General features: G+C 35.8%; 2 protein-coding genes across 5 annotated transcripts in view; one reads left to right on the top strand and one right to left on the bottom strand.

Annotated features, from left to right (window-relative positions):
- LOC135206905 (guanine nucleotide-binding protein G(o) subunit alpha) overlaps positions 1-14,679 on the top strand; it is a 676,543-nt gene that overhangs the window by 89,391 nt on the left and 572,473 nt on the right. The gene's annotated exons all lie outside the window — the stretch shown is intronic.
- Positions 1-14,679, bottom strand: part of LOC135206906 (SET and MYND domain-containing protein 4-like) — a 175,818-nt gene that overhangs the window by 7,435 nt on the left and 153,704 nt on the right. Inside the window, 5 exon segments of the mRNA XM_064238398.1 lie at positions 325-547; positions 857-1,097; positions 2,902-3,103; positions 3,732-3,868; positions 8,361-8,692. Of these exon segments, the coding sequence (XP_064094468.1) occupies positions 325-547; positions 857-1,097; positions 2,902-3,103; positions 3,732-3,868; positions 8,361-8,692 (1,135 nt within the window).

Genomic DNA, 14,679 nt, shown 5'->3' with positions numbered 1-14,679 from the left:
TATTATGTTTCTTACGGCTGAGACAATTCGGCTCTTGCGACAGAAAGAGTTACTGGAGACAAATCATCATAATATACCGACAAAAATGATCCTGATTACAGCGCCTTTACATTAGGGCAGTGGAGAAGTTATCTTGTCATTTTTTCTACTTTTGCGTGAATGCCCATTAATGTTGTATTTTATAAATAAATTGCACTGAATTGTGGGACTTATATTTTAAGTATGCTGATACATGTATCCCATTTGTGTGAGTATGCGTGTATATCAGATGACGGGTATTACTTCATACGGTAGATTAGCATAAATTGGGGAAGAGTGTCTCACCTTGTACGTTTCCGACACAATTTCGTCCTTGATGCTTAGGAAGAACGACAGTGGTTTCTGAACCAGAAGTCGGATGGCAAGGAAGCAGTTGATAGACATACCGGATCCCAGAAGGAGGTCTTGGATAGGACACTCTGTTGTGTGGAAGTAGGCGTCCTGGCGACATTCCACAGAGCAAAAGACTACGTTTGAACATTTCTTGCAAGGGATGGGTGCCTTTGGTCTGTTGAAAGAGGCGTTGCATTTAGTCAAAGGAAGTCATTCACACATGGAATAATATTAACTGAATAAGTATTAATATTAATTGAGGTTAGATGTTTACAGCGGAATATGAATGTACAGTGTTTTTATTTCACAATATGAAAAGCAGCACGTAAGTTAGCAGAAGATGGTGATAGCGTATGTTGCTTTTATTGTCTAGCTTTTTCACACTAGTATAGTTTTAAATGAGCAGAATTAGGGCAGCGCGTTCAAGCAAGGAAAAATAGTCAAAAGAAAGACTACCCTTCCACCTCTTGTGTCCGATTCTTACACTTTAAAGCATGTATGGCAGTGAGTTCCGAACATGTCGCGAAGGAGGACGGCCGCGAAAGGCTTCTCGGCGCATATGGTGTCTCCAGGCTCTATGTCCTCGACGGCCACGACGTAACGGCCTTGTTGATTGTCGCACCGGACGTCCACCTTTTTGGAAAGGGACGGGTACTTGAGATGTCTACCACCAGCGACGTCCGGGATGGCTGGAAGCTGCATCTCGACCGGCTCTGGGTCCATTTCTGCCGAGAGAGGGAGAAAACAATTTATTGTGCAAAAAAAGCTTACAAAGCACAGTACAACAGGCAACCCGGACGCGGTATGAATGGCATTGGCTGTGGTATTATACATACCTTTTCCACCCTATTGATTACTAGACAGACGTCATTCATCAGGGCTGATATGGTACTCAGGTAGTATTACAAAATTTAAATACAGATAACTATATTGGGAAATTACAATAAGTGTTTATAACAAGTTGAAACTTGAAATAATTACTTGACAGTATGAATGACATTCAGATGAGGTCAACACATCAGATTTGATATAATTATTATAAGAAAAATTAGAGATACAAAAGTTTTAGTGATATTAACATTAAGATAAACGATTAGATGCTGAAAGAAAAAGTTTCTATAGCTGAGGGTCATAGTTATTTGGTGTACAGGATTAAGGCATTTGAGTCTCATTAAAGAAGGACCATGGTTAGATTATTGCTCATAATGTAAGACTTATCAGTAATTAATTTGGAGCGAACGTGAAGTTCATTTGGTTATTCTCCAGTTCATAGAAATATTTTTCCAATGAATACCTCGGTTGTCTTGTTACTCTTTTGCCATATTACTCGTATATGTCTCGTGAAAGTTAATTTAAAGCTTCCCTATTTTTTGAGAGATGGAGCTCTGCAGGTACCAACAGGGAGAACAGATTTTCTTTATATATGTTTTTCGCGCTGATAATTGTCTTGAGTTGTAAGGCAAGGAAATAGTCGGACCCTTTCAATGATAGTTGAAGAATGCTAGGAACAAGGAATTTAATAATTTAAATTCAGTTATATTTGAGCTACATTTAAGACGCTTCACTAAATATGAATTATCTTTCTGATCTGCTATGTTTTTGCTTAAAAGATAATTTTGTTTATGAATGCTGAAAGTTTATGACTTGAACGAAGTTGCTTAGTAACTACATTAGAAATGTATTCCTAAACACGACCATGTGAATTATCTTCGGGATGTTCATTGCATTTTTTAAAAAGCTCAACATTTCTTGTCTTAGTTTTTTGGTGAGGTTCCTTTTGTAATTTTTAAAGTTAAGTGTGATTGTATACACTATTGTTTATTTGTCTACCTCTTTTTCATAAACTCATATTTAAAATTGCGTATTTATGTACCCCCTTATTTTTATAAACTCGTATTTGAATTGTGTAAATCAAAAGCGGTCTTTCGAAAATTTGGTAAACAAGGTGTGTTATAAATTGTTAAATTATTCACCAGGGATAATCATTACAATCAGTATTCTTGATTATTCAGCTTAGAATTAGAAAATCAGGATTCATTCCATGAATGAATTTTAATCATTTAAAGATTTATTAAAAATAGAGAAATATTCCATGAGTGAATTGTAATCATTTAAAGATTTATTATGAATAGAGAAATACTCCTTGAGTGAATTGTAATAATTTATTATGAACAGAGAAATATTCCATGAGTGAATTTTAATCATTTAAAGATTTATTATGAATAGAGAAATATTCCATGAGCGAATTGTAATCATTTAAAGATTTATTATGAATAGAGAAATATTCCATGAGGGAATTGTAATCACTTAAAGATTTATTATGAATAGAGAAAAATTCCATGAGTGAATTGTAGTAATTTAAAGATTTATTATAAATAGAGAAATATTCCATGAGTGAATTTTAATCATTTGAAGATTTATTATGAATAGAGAAATATTCCATGAGTGAATTTTAATCATTTAAAGATTTATTATGAATAGAGAAATTTAGCTTGTGCCCTAGAATAAAACCGGAGTCGATTTACTTACCGAAATTTTTAGCTCCTTTGCCAGCCTCGTAAAGCTTCAGCCACTTCTGTATGTCGTTCTGGTGTTCGATCCTCTTCTCTCTCTCCATCTTGGCCCAGTCCAGCCACTTCAACGCCTGGCGGTAGGCCTCCCTGGCATCCTCGTGTTGCTTCATGTGTGAGAGGAGTCGCGCTTTTCTCTTGTATAATTTATACTTCAGCTCCTGATGGAAAGAACGTCGTGTGAGAGCACTTTCCGTACGATCTCTGGGGATGATCGTTCATCTTCCAGTTTTTTTTAATAATCACGAACTCTGGGGATGATCGTTCATCTAACGTTTTTTTTTTAATAATCACGAACTCTAGGGATAATCGTTCATCTTCCAGTTTTTATTTTTTTATTTTATTTTTTAGACAGCTGGTTAAAAGGAAGTTGGTTTCATCAGTATACCATTCGGGAAATGTTTTCGTTCGAGATTAAGGCAACCCTATCTAGAGAACGGTTTATACGGTTTATTTTGATAGTTCCCATAAGTCTTAACTCCAAGCTAAACCAAAGGTTGACTTTTGAATGACTCTTCACGCTCACCATATTTTAAGATGGAAGTGATTTGTAAAAGAGCTCTGTATGAATTAATTATAAAATCTCTCTCTTCTCTCTCTCTTCTCTCCTCTCTCTCTGTCGTCTGTCATCTCTCTCCTCTCTCGTCTCTCTCTCTCATCTCTCTCTCTCTACTTTATATATATATATATATATAATATATATATATTATATATTGATTTTCTGTTTATATATATATATATATATATATATATATATATATATATGTAGTGTATATTGGTTTTACTCACCCTTGGGTAGTGATGTTCCAGTGCCTCGTCTATGTCTTTGACGCAGTGCCTGTAATCCTTGAGGTGGTAGAGTGCCGCTGATCGGTTAGCCAGGCAGATAGCATACAGGGTCATCTTCTTCGGATCCGCGCACTCCTCTGCAAAATAACAAACATGTCCCCGAAATTTGTAAGATAGTCCTTATGAGTCTTCATTGGTGAAGATTTTCATGGATTCTTCAGGTTTTATTGTGTGTGACTGTAGTGTCGGCATAGAATCTACATTTTGTTTTGTCTATTGAAAAGATATTGTGTGCCTTTAATTCTTATGTGTAACCGTACCAATTGTTTGGCATTTTTTTAAGTGAACGGCAAGTTTTCCTCTTTATTTTTTACATAAGCCGCAGTATTTTTTTCTGATAGGTTCATCAGAATTATTTATAATCGTAAGACGAATTTGTAATCTTTTAATGCATTATATATATACATATATATATATATATATATATATATATATATATATGTATATATATGTGTGTGTGTGTGTATGTATATATATATATATATATATATATATATATATATATATATATATATATATATATATATATATATATATATCCGTTGTTTCTTTAATCACAGATTAAGTGTAAGATTTTCCTTAGCGTTATCATTTATTCCTCTTTATGAAGAGTTTCACTTGAGTGGTTTCATAATACTAATCCGGTGATATATTTCAAATGATTTATTTCCATTGATGTGATCATGCCTTAGTGAGCAATCCAGTGGTAGTGTTTTGTTAAGGATGTGACCTTCTTTGCCAGTGACGACAGTAAACATTCAACTTCGCAACGCCTTAAGTAAATGGCTTTTGAATTCTTTCAAATGAGTCCATTGCCATAAAAGAAACCCTTTGCAGAATGGAGCATCTTTACTGCATATTGTCATTTTCTTCCTAGAGGCATTGCAGACGCCGCACACATTGCAGATACACTTTGTGGGGTTATCGTTTCCATCTCCCCCCCCCCCCCCCCCCCCCCCCCCCCCCCCCCCCCCCCCCCCCCCCCCCCCCCCCCCCCCCCCAACCGTTCTCCTTGTCTTCCTCCCTCCCTCTCCCTCCCTCTCCCTCTCCCTCTCCTCCCCCCCCCCTTCCAGACCACATATGAAAGAATGGTTAGGAATTCTTACCAAGTGTGCTCTATTGCATCGTGATCCAACTGATGACGGCCAAATCGTGAATTGGCTACGTTGTTTTCTTATTTTTCTTCACTGTATTTTTACGTTTATTTACAAACATACACATATATATTATGTATATTAATTTGCTTGGGAAAGTATCATGTAAATCCAGATCATTATCATTTAAGCTAGAATTAGAAATTTGTATAGCACCCAGAGAGGTTAAAGAGTTGTCATGTTATCAGTTGGGAATTTAACGTTAAGCTGAACTAATTCTCTCTAAATACTCTAACTGCAGTGTTTCTAATCATCTAGAGCAGTATTTCTTTAATCAGTACTTCCCAAGAATTTTGAATTTATCCTAATTACCTGCTTATTTTAACATTTTATTTTCAATCTTCCGGTATCGTTTTCCATTTAATGCCATAGCTGAAGCATTTAACAATGCTTTATATTCAAAACCATGACTATAAAAGTCCTGTACGTAATGTTTCTCATTTAAATCCACAGGTAAACTTCACATGAAGTCTACAGGTTTAAAGGTTCCTTTTTATATCAGGTAATACTCTTCATCACCATACGAGTTAAGCCCAGAAGAAAATCAAGGCTCCAAGGCTTATTGAGCATAGAAAACGAGGCCGTCCCCGTGGCCCCCCCCCCCCTTCCCCACCCCCCCCCCCGCCCCAGTGTGTTGTGGGTGTTAGCCTTGAGGAAAAAATCTAATGCTAAAACAAAAGAAAAATTGAGATAATGAGACAAACCTTGAGTAGTAAATAAGCAGACTACATAGTGAAACGGAATTAAGTAGATTGCTGAATAGTAAATAAATGATTAGGCTGCTCAGTAGTGGTGGATAAGCAAGTATACTGTCGGATAGTAAATAGGTATAGTAATTAAATATCTATTAAGTAACTTAATTCTACCATGCATTGTATGTAATTACACATACAGTTGTTAATAGAAATAAAATATCACTGCATGAAAAGATTACGTAAAATAATGCTGAAAGTCATAGTACAAGGTAATAGGCTCAATTGAAGAGTATAAAGTTTAAAAAGTTTTTTAAAGAATTTATAAGAAAAAGCAAGCTTCTGAGACAGTCGTTTTAAATCACAATTATACTTAGTGCAAATTATTAACTATATATATATATATATATTATATATATATATATATATATATAGTGCAAATCTTTAACTATTTATATTATTTATATGTATATATATCTCACCATATACTCATGAATTGAATTATTTACAGATTATGCACACGAATTGGCATTTATTTTTATGCATCATGCAAAATTTAATGGATAGTATTTAGAATTTTGTTAATTTTATTGGTGCATATACACACAGGAGAAAAAAGACATGCAGAAAGAAGGAGGATATATTATTTTCGCTGATTAGGATAGAATTTCTTTCAGTCTATTTATATAGTTGTTAAATATGCAACCTGCTTAAAATTTATAAAAATTTTACTGCGAATCTTTGGGTGTGAATTTTTAAATCTTACTTGCCCAAGAAATATATAGGATGTATAATAATTTTGCAGATGTGAAAATAGTGAAATATCAATTTCATAAAAAAAAAGGAAAACAGATTATAGCCTTGGTCATCGAAATTCTTATCCTAGGAAGATGAAAAATTCACATCAAGAATGTTAAAACAGTCTGTGTTAATGAAATTTGTGAAGAGCTTACAGGCTTGGAGCAGGTAAGAATGCTTATAAGAAGAAAACGTGTATGTTATAGCGAAACAAAAAATGTTTTTGCATTTTAGCTTCCATTCATATAATAGCATTTAAAGCCAATGAATATTAGGAAAGCTTTGTTGAAAAATGATTTGATATTGAATACAATAAATAAAAGAAAGAAGGCCAAGTTAATGTTGCAAATTATGTGGAACAGAAGTAACGAGAAGCAGAGGAAACAAAAGCTTTAAATGGGAAGTTCTTTATTGCATTTATTGCAGGTGTGATACTTGAGTTTCTTGTTAATGACAGATTAATTGTTGTTTGTGTGACTTAGTTGTCATATCTCATTTTCAGTTTTGTTAGGAAATTTCCTTTTTGCAGTCTCCATTTCTAATTTTTGTTCGTAAGGTTTCCTTTCCTTTCTAAATTTCTGCCTTGAGAACTTGGTGATAAATAATTCCGTAAGGCAATTTTTATCCTTTTACTTTTTCTCACCACAGGAATAATTTTATCAATACACAATTTCCCTCGTGAGTTACGGCGTTTCTAGATTTCCTGAGAATCCTAATTTTTGCTATCGTTAATCTTGATATTATTTTCACCACATAACGATATCCGTGATAAAGAAATGGTCATTTTCATTACTTTTCCTATTTTGATTGTTTACTTGATTCGCTCAGGTGACTACAGACATTCGACAAATTCCATTTAATTAGAGAAGTTTGAATTGTGTTTTGCTGGTATTATCAATTGATATGCTGATTTCGAGAAAAACTAATGAAATGGAAAAGGAAGGAATTTTCAGAAAACCTACTTTCGAAAATTATATTCTGTGACGAAAAAGACATTGAGAACTATGTTAAAAAAAAAAGGTCTCAATTTAGAATTTCTGTATGGTAGATAATTTTTTGGGGGTCGAATCTTCCAGTATATGATGTAAGTATTAAATGCTAGTCTTATTTACGCCAACCAATCAATTTGATTCCTTCAAGTTAGAAGTTGAATATTTGTATATTATATTCTTTCAGTCGTTTCATACTTTGAAAAACGTGTTTTGCTGTGAATTGACGAGATGAGATAACAGAGGTTTTTTTTTCACCTAATGAAATTGTACTCCGTACTGCTTGTCCATTTACTTAAGTGTTTGTGAATGCTGTATATATAAATATATATATATATTATATATATATATATATATATATTTATAAAATATATAATATTATAAAATAGTTGTATGTATGAATGTATGTATGTATGTATATCTGGACTTTGAGCACTTCCCGAGAGCGACCTCGCCAAGGAAAAACGACTTGGGATTATTCCCTGAAAATTCCATTCTATTTTTTGTTAATCTAAGACCCACGAAGTAAGCATTCTTGTTGTTGTTAATGGGCCGCCTTCTTACGGGCAAGGGAGGGGGGGAGGTCATAGCCAAGTTCATGGGCTCCATAATTCCGAGAAGGCTTGCCGAGTAACCGGATGGTTGTTGCCATCTGGAGCTCTCTCCCCCCCCCCCCCCCCCCCCCCCCCCCCCCCCCCGAAAAGTTAATGTATGCATGTGTATAGGGTACAGATTTTTTTTTTTTTTTTTTTTTTTTTTTGGCGTTTTTTTTTTTTTTTTTTTTTTTTTTTTTTTTTTTTTTTTTTTTTTTTTAACACTTATCACGTGTATATGTAGTAAATACGAACACACAACACACATCTATTGATGCTGCGTGGCTGTCCTATATATAAAACGTAGGTCAAGGTTCACAACGAGGGGCACTCATCACTCAACTGATCAGCTTCCAATATTTACCCGAGGGCACAGGTGCCTTAATTACCGCCTGGCTGTAAAGCTTTAATGCCTCTAAGTTATTCTTTTTGCCAAAACACATGTTTCCCGCCTCCTTCTTCTCGAGGGCCTCTTTCTCGGACTTTCCCTTGAAGTAAGGCTTGATGTCGATGTCGTGCGCGGCTGGGATGCCGAACACGAACCGGACGCGTTCCTCGTTGGTCTTCAGCTTCGAGAATTGGTTGAACTGGTCGTTGGTGACGGCGGTGCGCACCATCTTGAAGTAGTCCTTGAAGAAGCCCGGGAGTTCCTTGTCGTCCCACATTTTGTTGGATCTGTCGAGAGAGAGAGAAAAAAAAACACGTTTCATTAATATCTGTTGCTTCTAGTCTTATTTTTTTCATTGCATGGCTAAAGTAAGATAATTCTAAGAAAAAATATTTCACCTAATGATGATTGGGTTACGATTTGTTTAAAAGAAATTATTGTTACTGTGGGATTATATCTGTGAAAGGGAAATGATTATAAGAACAAAAGGTCTTCACAATTCCCTCAGTATTTGCCGAGTAATTGACTAATTAGTTAAGATTATTTTTTATAAGATTTGTTTGGTGATATTTTCCATTGTTCACTTTGTTTTGGTGTCATTTCCTACATTGCAATGTATTGTTTTCTGTAATATTGAGTGTCTTTGTTATTGGATATTATACGCCTTGCTGTGGTATACAGTGGTATTGACACCGAATAGATGAGGTGATTAGCAGTTACGAAAGGACATTTCTAATGCTGCAAAATGGTAAGGGTTGGGCGAGACGAAATGTCATCACCGTAGACTATCGACAGTCGACAACAGGAGCATTTGAAAAATAGTGTACGAAATATACAGCTGTGAAATGTAGGTAGTAACAAACATTTATATACAATACTCATATAGTAGTATTGTATTCAGTGGTGTGAAAATTTTCTTAGTGGTTTGTTATTCATCAGTATTTCCCAGCAAATGATGATGAAATATGTATCCGAAGCGAAATTTACTTTGCCGGAGCAACGTTCAATAACATTCACTCGCAAGATAAAGTTTTGTAATTACCCGTCATATGATGTATGTGAACAAGAATCACCGCCGGATTTTCCCAGCAGAGTCCAAAGGGAAAAGTGAAGAAAAATGAGAGGGAAAGAAAAGTTGCCTTCGGGAAATTGACGTCGAAGCCATGAGGTATAGTATGATTGTTGTTGATTGCTGGCCGTTTTTGCTGTTGCGAACACCGCAATGGATATGAATTACCCCAGGAGGAAGTCGGAAGTGTCTCGGCACTTCCTTGCTGTGGCTGCTGCTGCTGCCTGGTTGTCGTTGCTATCGTGGACTTCTCCACCTTCGGTTTACAATCTCAGAAAATCTCAGGCAGGAAACGTTTTGCGCAGGAGGCTAACTTTAGCAGATGAAATTCATTAGGGGGGGTTGGGTATAGAGGTGGGGCGCTTCAGTTTTCAAGAGTTTTACAGGAGGGTCAAGTTATATATAAGTACCTCAGTGCATGGTCGGTATGGTGTTGGCGTACCACCTTGGTGGCCGCGAGTTCGATTCTCGTGCATTCCATTGAGGTGTGAGAGATGTGTATTTCTTGTGATAGAAGTTCACTCTGGACGTGGTTCGGAAGTCACGTAAAGCCGTTTGTCCCGTTGCTGAATAACCACTGGTTCCATGCAACGTAAAAACACCATGCAAACAAACTAACAAACAAGTTCAGCGGTTAAATCAACTTCAATCTCAAGATTTAACATCAAAAGCTTTCTTTAGCAGTTAGAATTCTTACCCTTCAGTGTTATGGATTTAGGAGACTGTATTGAAACCTCAGTCTCGAAGAGAATATTTTACGCTGCATTAACTCTAGTTGCATTTATAAAAATATTTAGTGGTTTTTCCATGAAACATTTCTCTCCATTAGATTACTTTGTAAATAACCTTTTCACAAGGTATATAAACTGTAGTTTACAGGCAGTAGAGGAATTTGATACTGTAAAGCTTCCAGGAGGAGTAAGCGGCGATGATCGGTCGTATGGTCGATTATTTTGATATATTAGGGATAATGTCGCATCTTTTGATTCTGATGTGTGCAGTCCCATCGTGATTATGTAGAAAACGAGTCGTTGTCGGAAATTACAATTTTATGACGGGTTGTAACGTGCGTGGATTTGATATTTATTAGAAATTAGTGATTGCTGAATGTGATTGGTTAACAGAGTCATTTAATTTGCCTTATGGAATAAAAGTTTCTCATAGTTTCTGGATTTGAATCACGAATTTAGACGAAAACAAGAATTACAGTTTGGAGTTTATTCATGCAATCTTTCTTTCAACTAATTTGGCGCCATGATGCTGAAGTCAGTAATAATTAGGCATTTTTACTTGTGTACTCTTAGAACAATCTGTGTTTACAATGATATTGGGATTGTAACATTGTTTTTAATTTAGATCTTACACACTTTTTCTTATTTCGGAAGTATTTCAACAAATAATGACATTAAATCTTGCATTTTCCTTTTAGATAATTTTTTTGTTCTTTTGGAACTAATATAATCGAAAATAGTTTCTTAATGCCGAATCCAACATTATTTTTTTCAGCGCCTTTCATTTCCTTGATATTATGAGATGGAGAATGAGAAGGGACGACGAAGGGAGGGCTGACACTGAGAGGCCATCTAATATTAGGATGTAGGGTACAATGGGGAAGGGTTCGGACAGATACAACCCTAACCTTTTATCTATAATGTAGGGTCTAGATTAGGAACTTACGCTACGTAAGACCCTGAAACCCGTTTATGATCCTTCAAACCAGATTCCTTTTGAATGCACTCTATATATGCAATACAAATTATTACAATACATGGAAGGTCACATGTCTTATGTTGTTTAAACTAATCTGTTATTCTGTCTTGAAAACTTTTACGTGGGATGAAAAGGATGAAGAACAATAAAGGGACAAAATGTGTAAGAAGAGCATTGACAATTATAATATTGTTATTATAGATGTCGGTTGTTAATGTCGAGAAACAGATTAAGCAGAAAAAATGTTCTGTGCAAGTAGTTATTTGATATTTATTGTAAGTGTTAATAAAAATGTACTATACAAGTAGTGATTTAACACTTATTTTAAGTGTGAATAAGTTTAGGTAACGAAGAAAGTCATTGTATTCTGGTACCTTCGAGGTTCGATTTTTTATGGCTTAGTTTGTGGGGAGTAAAGGTTTTTCATTTTATATGCGTACATTCAGTTCACGTATTTTTCTCAAGGTTAACGAACGCCCTTGTGAACGTTCTAGTTTGATATATGGGATGTAAAACGTTAAACATTCAGATAAAGAATCCAATGTGATGGGGAAAGTTGACGCTGACGCCATACCTTAGCTGATACTTTTGTCTACAGCTAAGAAGCATTGAGAGAGAGAGAGAGAGAGAGAGAGAGAGAGAGAATATATCCTTTGTTGTGTGTTACAGATGGCGAAAAAAAGTTCTCATTAAAGAGAATTATCACCGCAGTTCTTAACGTGGGGGTTGGGAACAAAAAAATCTGAGAGTATGGTTTAGCATTTTGTGATGCAGAGTAAGATATATGGAGGAAAAACAGACAGGATTCAGTGAAGATAGAAGAAGAAGAAGAAGAAGAAGAAGAAGAAGAAGAAGGAGAAGTAGTAGCTGTGCGCGTAGATCACGGGAAATGTTTGATGTGATCATTATGTAACTAGAGGACTTGTCTCCTAAAAGCACCTTAATATAGCGTTTGTGGTTAATGTGGGGTGCAATTTAGCTTCATTTATTTTATGTTATATTACATCTGTATGGACTTGCATATCACGGGTAGAAAGTTAACTATATTTTTTGTTGTGATAAAGTATTCTCTCATACATGAAAATATGACTGCATGCAGTAAGTAAGGTAGCGTTGGGCAGTAGAACAGCCAAAGAATAAGGAAAGGGAGCCGATATGTCCATCAGATGATACGAGTACAAGTTAGGTAAGGGCGATGGTTATGATTGAGGCTGAAGTATTTTGAATCGGGTCCAAAGAAGGGAAATGTAGAGGTATCTTGTAGCTAACAGTAACGATGTTGCAACATTAGACCAAAAGCTATGGATCCTCCCTTGCAGACAATATCGGAAATCGTAGCTACTTCAAGGCCAGTATAAGCAAGACAAGAGTCGCGAAGGCTTTGAGGAGTGAAATTGTTGATATTGAGGAAATTGTTGACAAAACAGACGCATCAAATCGGAAAACAGGTGTTTTGTAAATAAAAAAGATTGTCATTAATACGTGATATTCTTACATGCAATCAGTGTCTATAGATATAGTATTTAGCTTAAAAGCAATATAAATGTTGTACGGTAAAAAACATTATATATATACACATAGATATATAAATATAATCTATCTATAGAATATCCTTGCTCAGGATATTCTATAGTAGTTGAGAAGGACCACTGTTTTCCAGTTCGATGAAGCAAAATGAAGGTAACCAAATGGCTATTGTTAGGTGAGAAGAAATGGGAAATTGGTTAAAAAATAGGGTGAAGATAGGAAAGTATGAGGGTGAAATGTGAATTGCTAAGCCGATTAGATATCACTAAAAGAGCAAAGTAATCAATAGAACCTTCTCTCTGACAGCGAACAGGCCAGATGCCGTGATAATTACAGCATTAAGGTCTATCTCCACTTACAAACGGGAAATGTTGTATCGAAAGGATCAACCACGAGAGCATAAAACATAAAAGAATAAGAAAAAGCTGTAAAAAAAAGAAAAAAAAAAGAAATGAGAAGAATAAAGAGAAACAAATTTCACGACTGACGGACTGCAGTAGCTGTAATCTGAGAGTCGCTCGCATTCGTAGCGAATTACGCTAATTTGTTTGTGCGCAGAACAAAAGACATGGCATATGAAAAGCACAATTGAATGCAGGTAACTGACTGTGAATACGCCCTTGGTTGGAAGCTTGAAAGGAGGTATTAAAAAATAAAAAAAAGTGATGTTATAGCGAAATTATGCGGCAGGATAACGTAAAAATAAGAGGCGGGGAGGCATGTGTGCACGCACTACCTCTCTCTTCTCTCTCTTGGAACCGTGCAGTGTTTACGTTGCATGACGCATCTCCAGGATGAGTTGCACTTAGAGGTCCGACAGAATGTTAGGGGACTCACATTGCAGCTCTTGCTGCTTGTTACTCTCTCGCGCTCATGTCTGCTAGACAAGAGCAGACGAGCAGAAGGAAGGAACGTGAGAAGAAGAAGAAGAAGAAGAAGCGGAAAAGGAACGTTAAAAGCACAAGGATTATGTAGAAAAAAGAATGGCCGTCATTGATATATATATACACATACATACATACATAAACATATACATATACAATACATAAAGTTAAAATCCATACATAAAGCCGTCGCTAATAACTATACCGCTGAACATTCTAAGTTCAGTGAAATAAATCAACGTCAGGTCTTTAGTATCCCTAGGATGAATTGTAGGGCTGGCAATTTTATTGACAATTACACTATTTGACGGTTCGGTGAGAAAAAGCCTTGTATAAATTGTACTTATTTTCATTTTCATTTTATTATCGGGACGAAATTTATAGGCAGTATGTTATTTCAAGATGTATGTTAAGGGTAAGCGAATTTTCGCTTAGCTCTCTCTCTCTCTCTCTCTCTCTCTCTCTCTCTCTCTCTTTCTCTCTCTCTCTCTCCTCTTCTCGTCTCTCTCTCCTCTCTCCTCTCGTTTGCTTAGGTGTGAATTGATCTTGCAAGGTCTCGACACAGCCAAGTGAGTGACGTAGCTAATAACTACCACCCTCCTTTTACACAACGTTTGAATACTTTGAGTTTCCCTGCGCATGCGAGCGATGTAATCCGAACAGTATGTGCGGTTTCTTTTGCCGTCACTTTTCTGTAAATTACGTTGTATTATTTCCAGGGAAACTCGGTACAAACGGCCATTTGTCTCTTGAAATAGAAAACAATTTACTTTTATTGTTTGGTTTGCGAAAAAAGTTTTGCGAACGTTTTTTTTTTTTTTTTTTTTTTTTTTTTTTTTTTTTTTAACAGCTTACCGTAAGTACCTTGGACTTGGATGTCTGTGAGGCTTACCGGCCAATCTTGCGAAATAACGTTACCTGACTAATGATTCTCAATTTTTTAAATCATCAGCTTAATAGGGGCTATTGTTGTAAACAAGACTGAATACCCGAAATGCATTCAACGGTGCACTGTAGGCATTACTTAATTTTCTTTGCAGCGTGCCTTCGGCCCCTAGCTGCAACCCCTTTCGTTCCTTTTACT

This window comes from Macrobrachium nipponense, chromosome 31 (genome assembly GCF_015104395.2).
Source record: "Macrobrachium nipponense isolate FS-2020 chromosome 31, ASM1510439v2, whole genome shotgun sequence".
Lineage (NCBI taxonomy): Eukaryota > Metazoa > Arthropoda > Malacostraca > Decapoda > Palaemonidae > Macrobrachium > Macrobrachium nipponense.
This window is presented reverse-complemented; position numbering and strand designations above follow the sequence as displayed.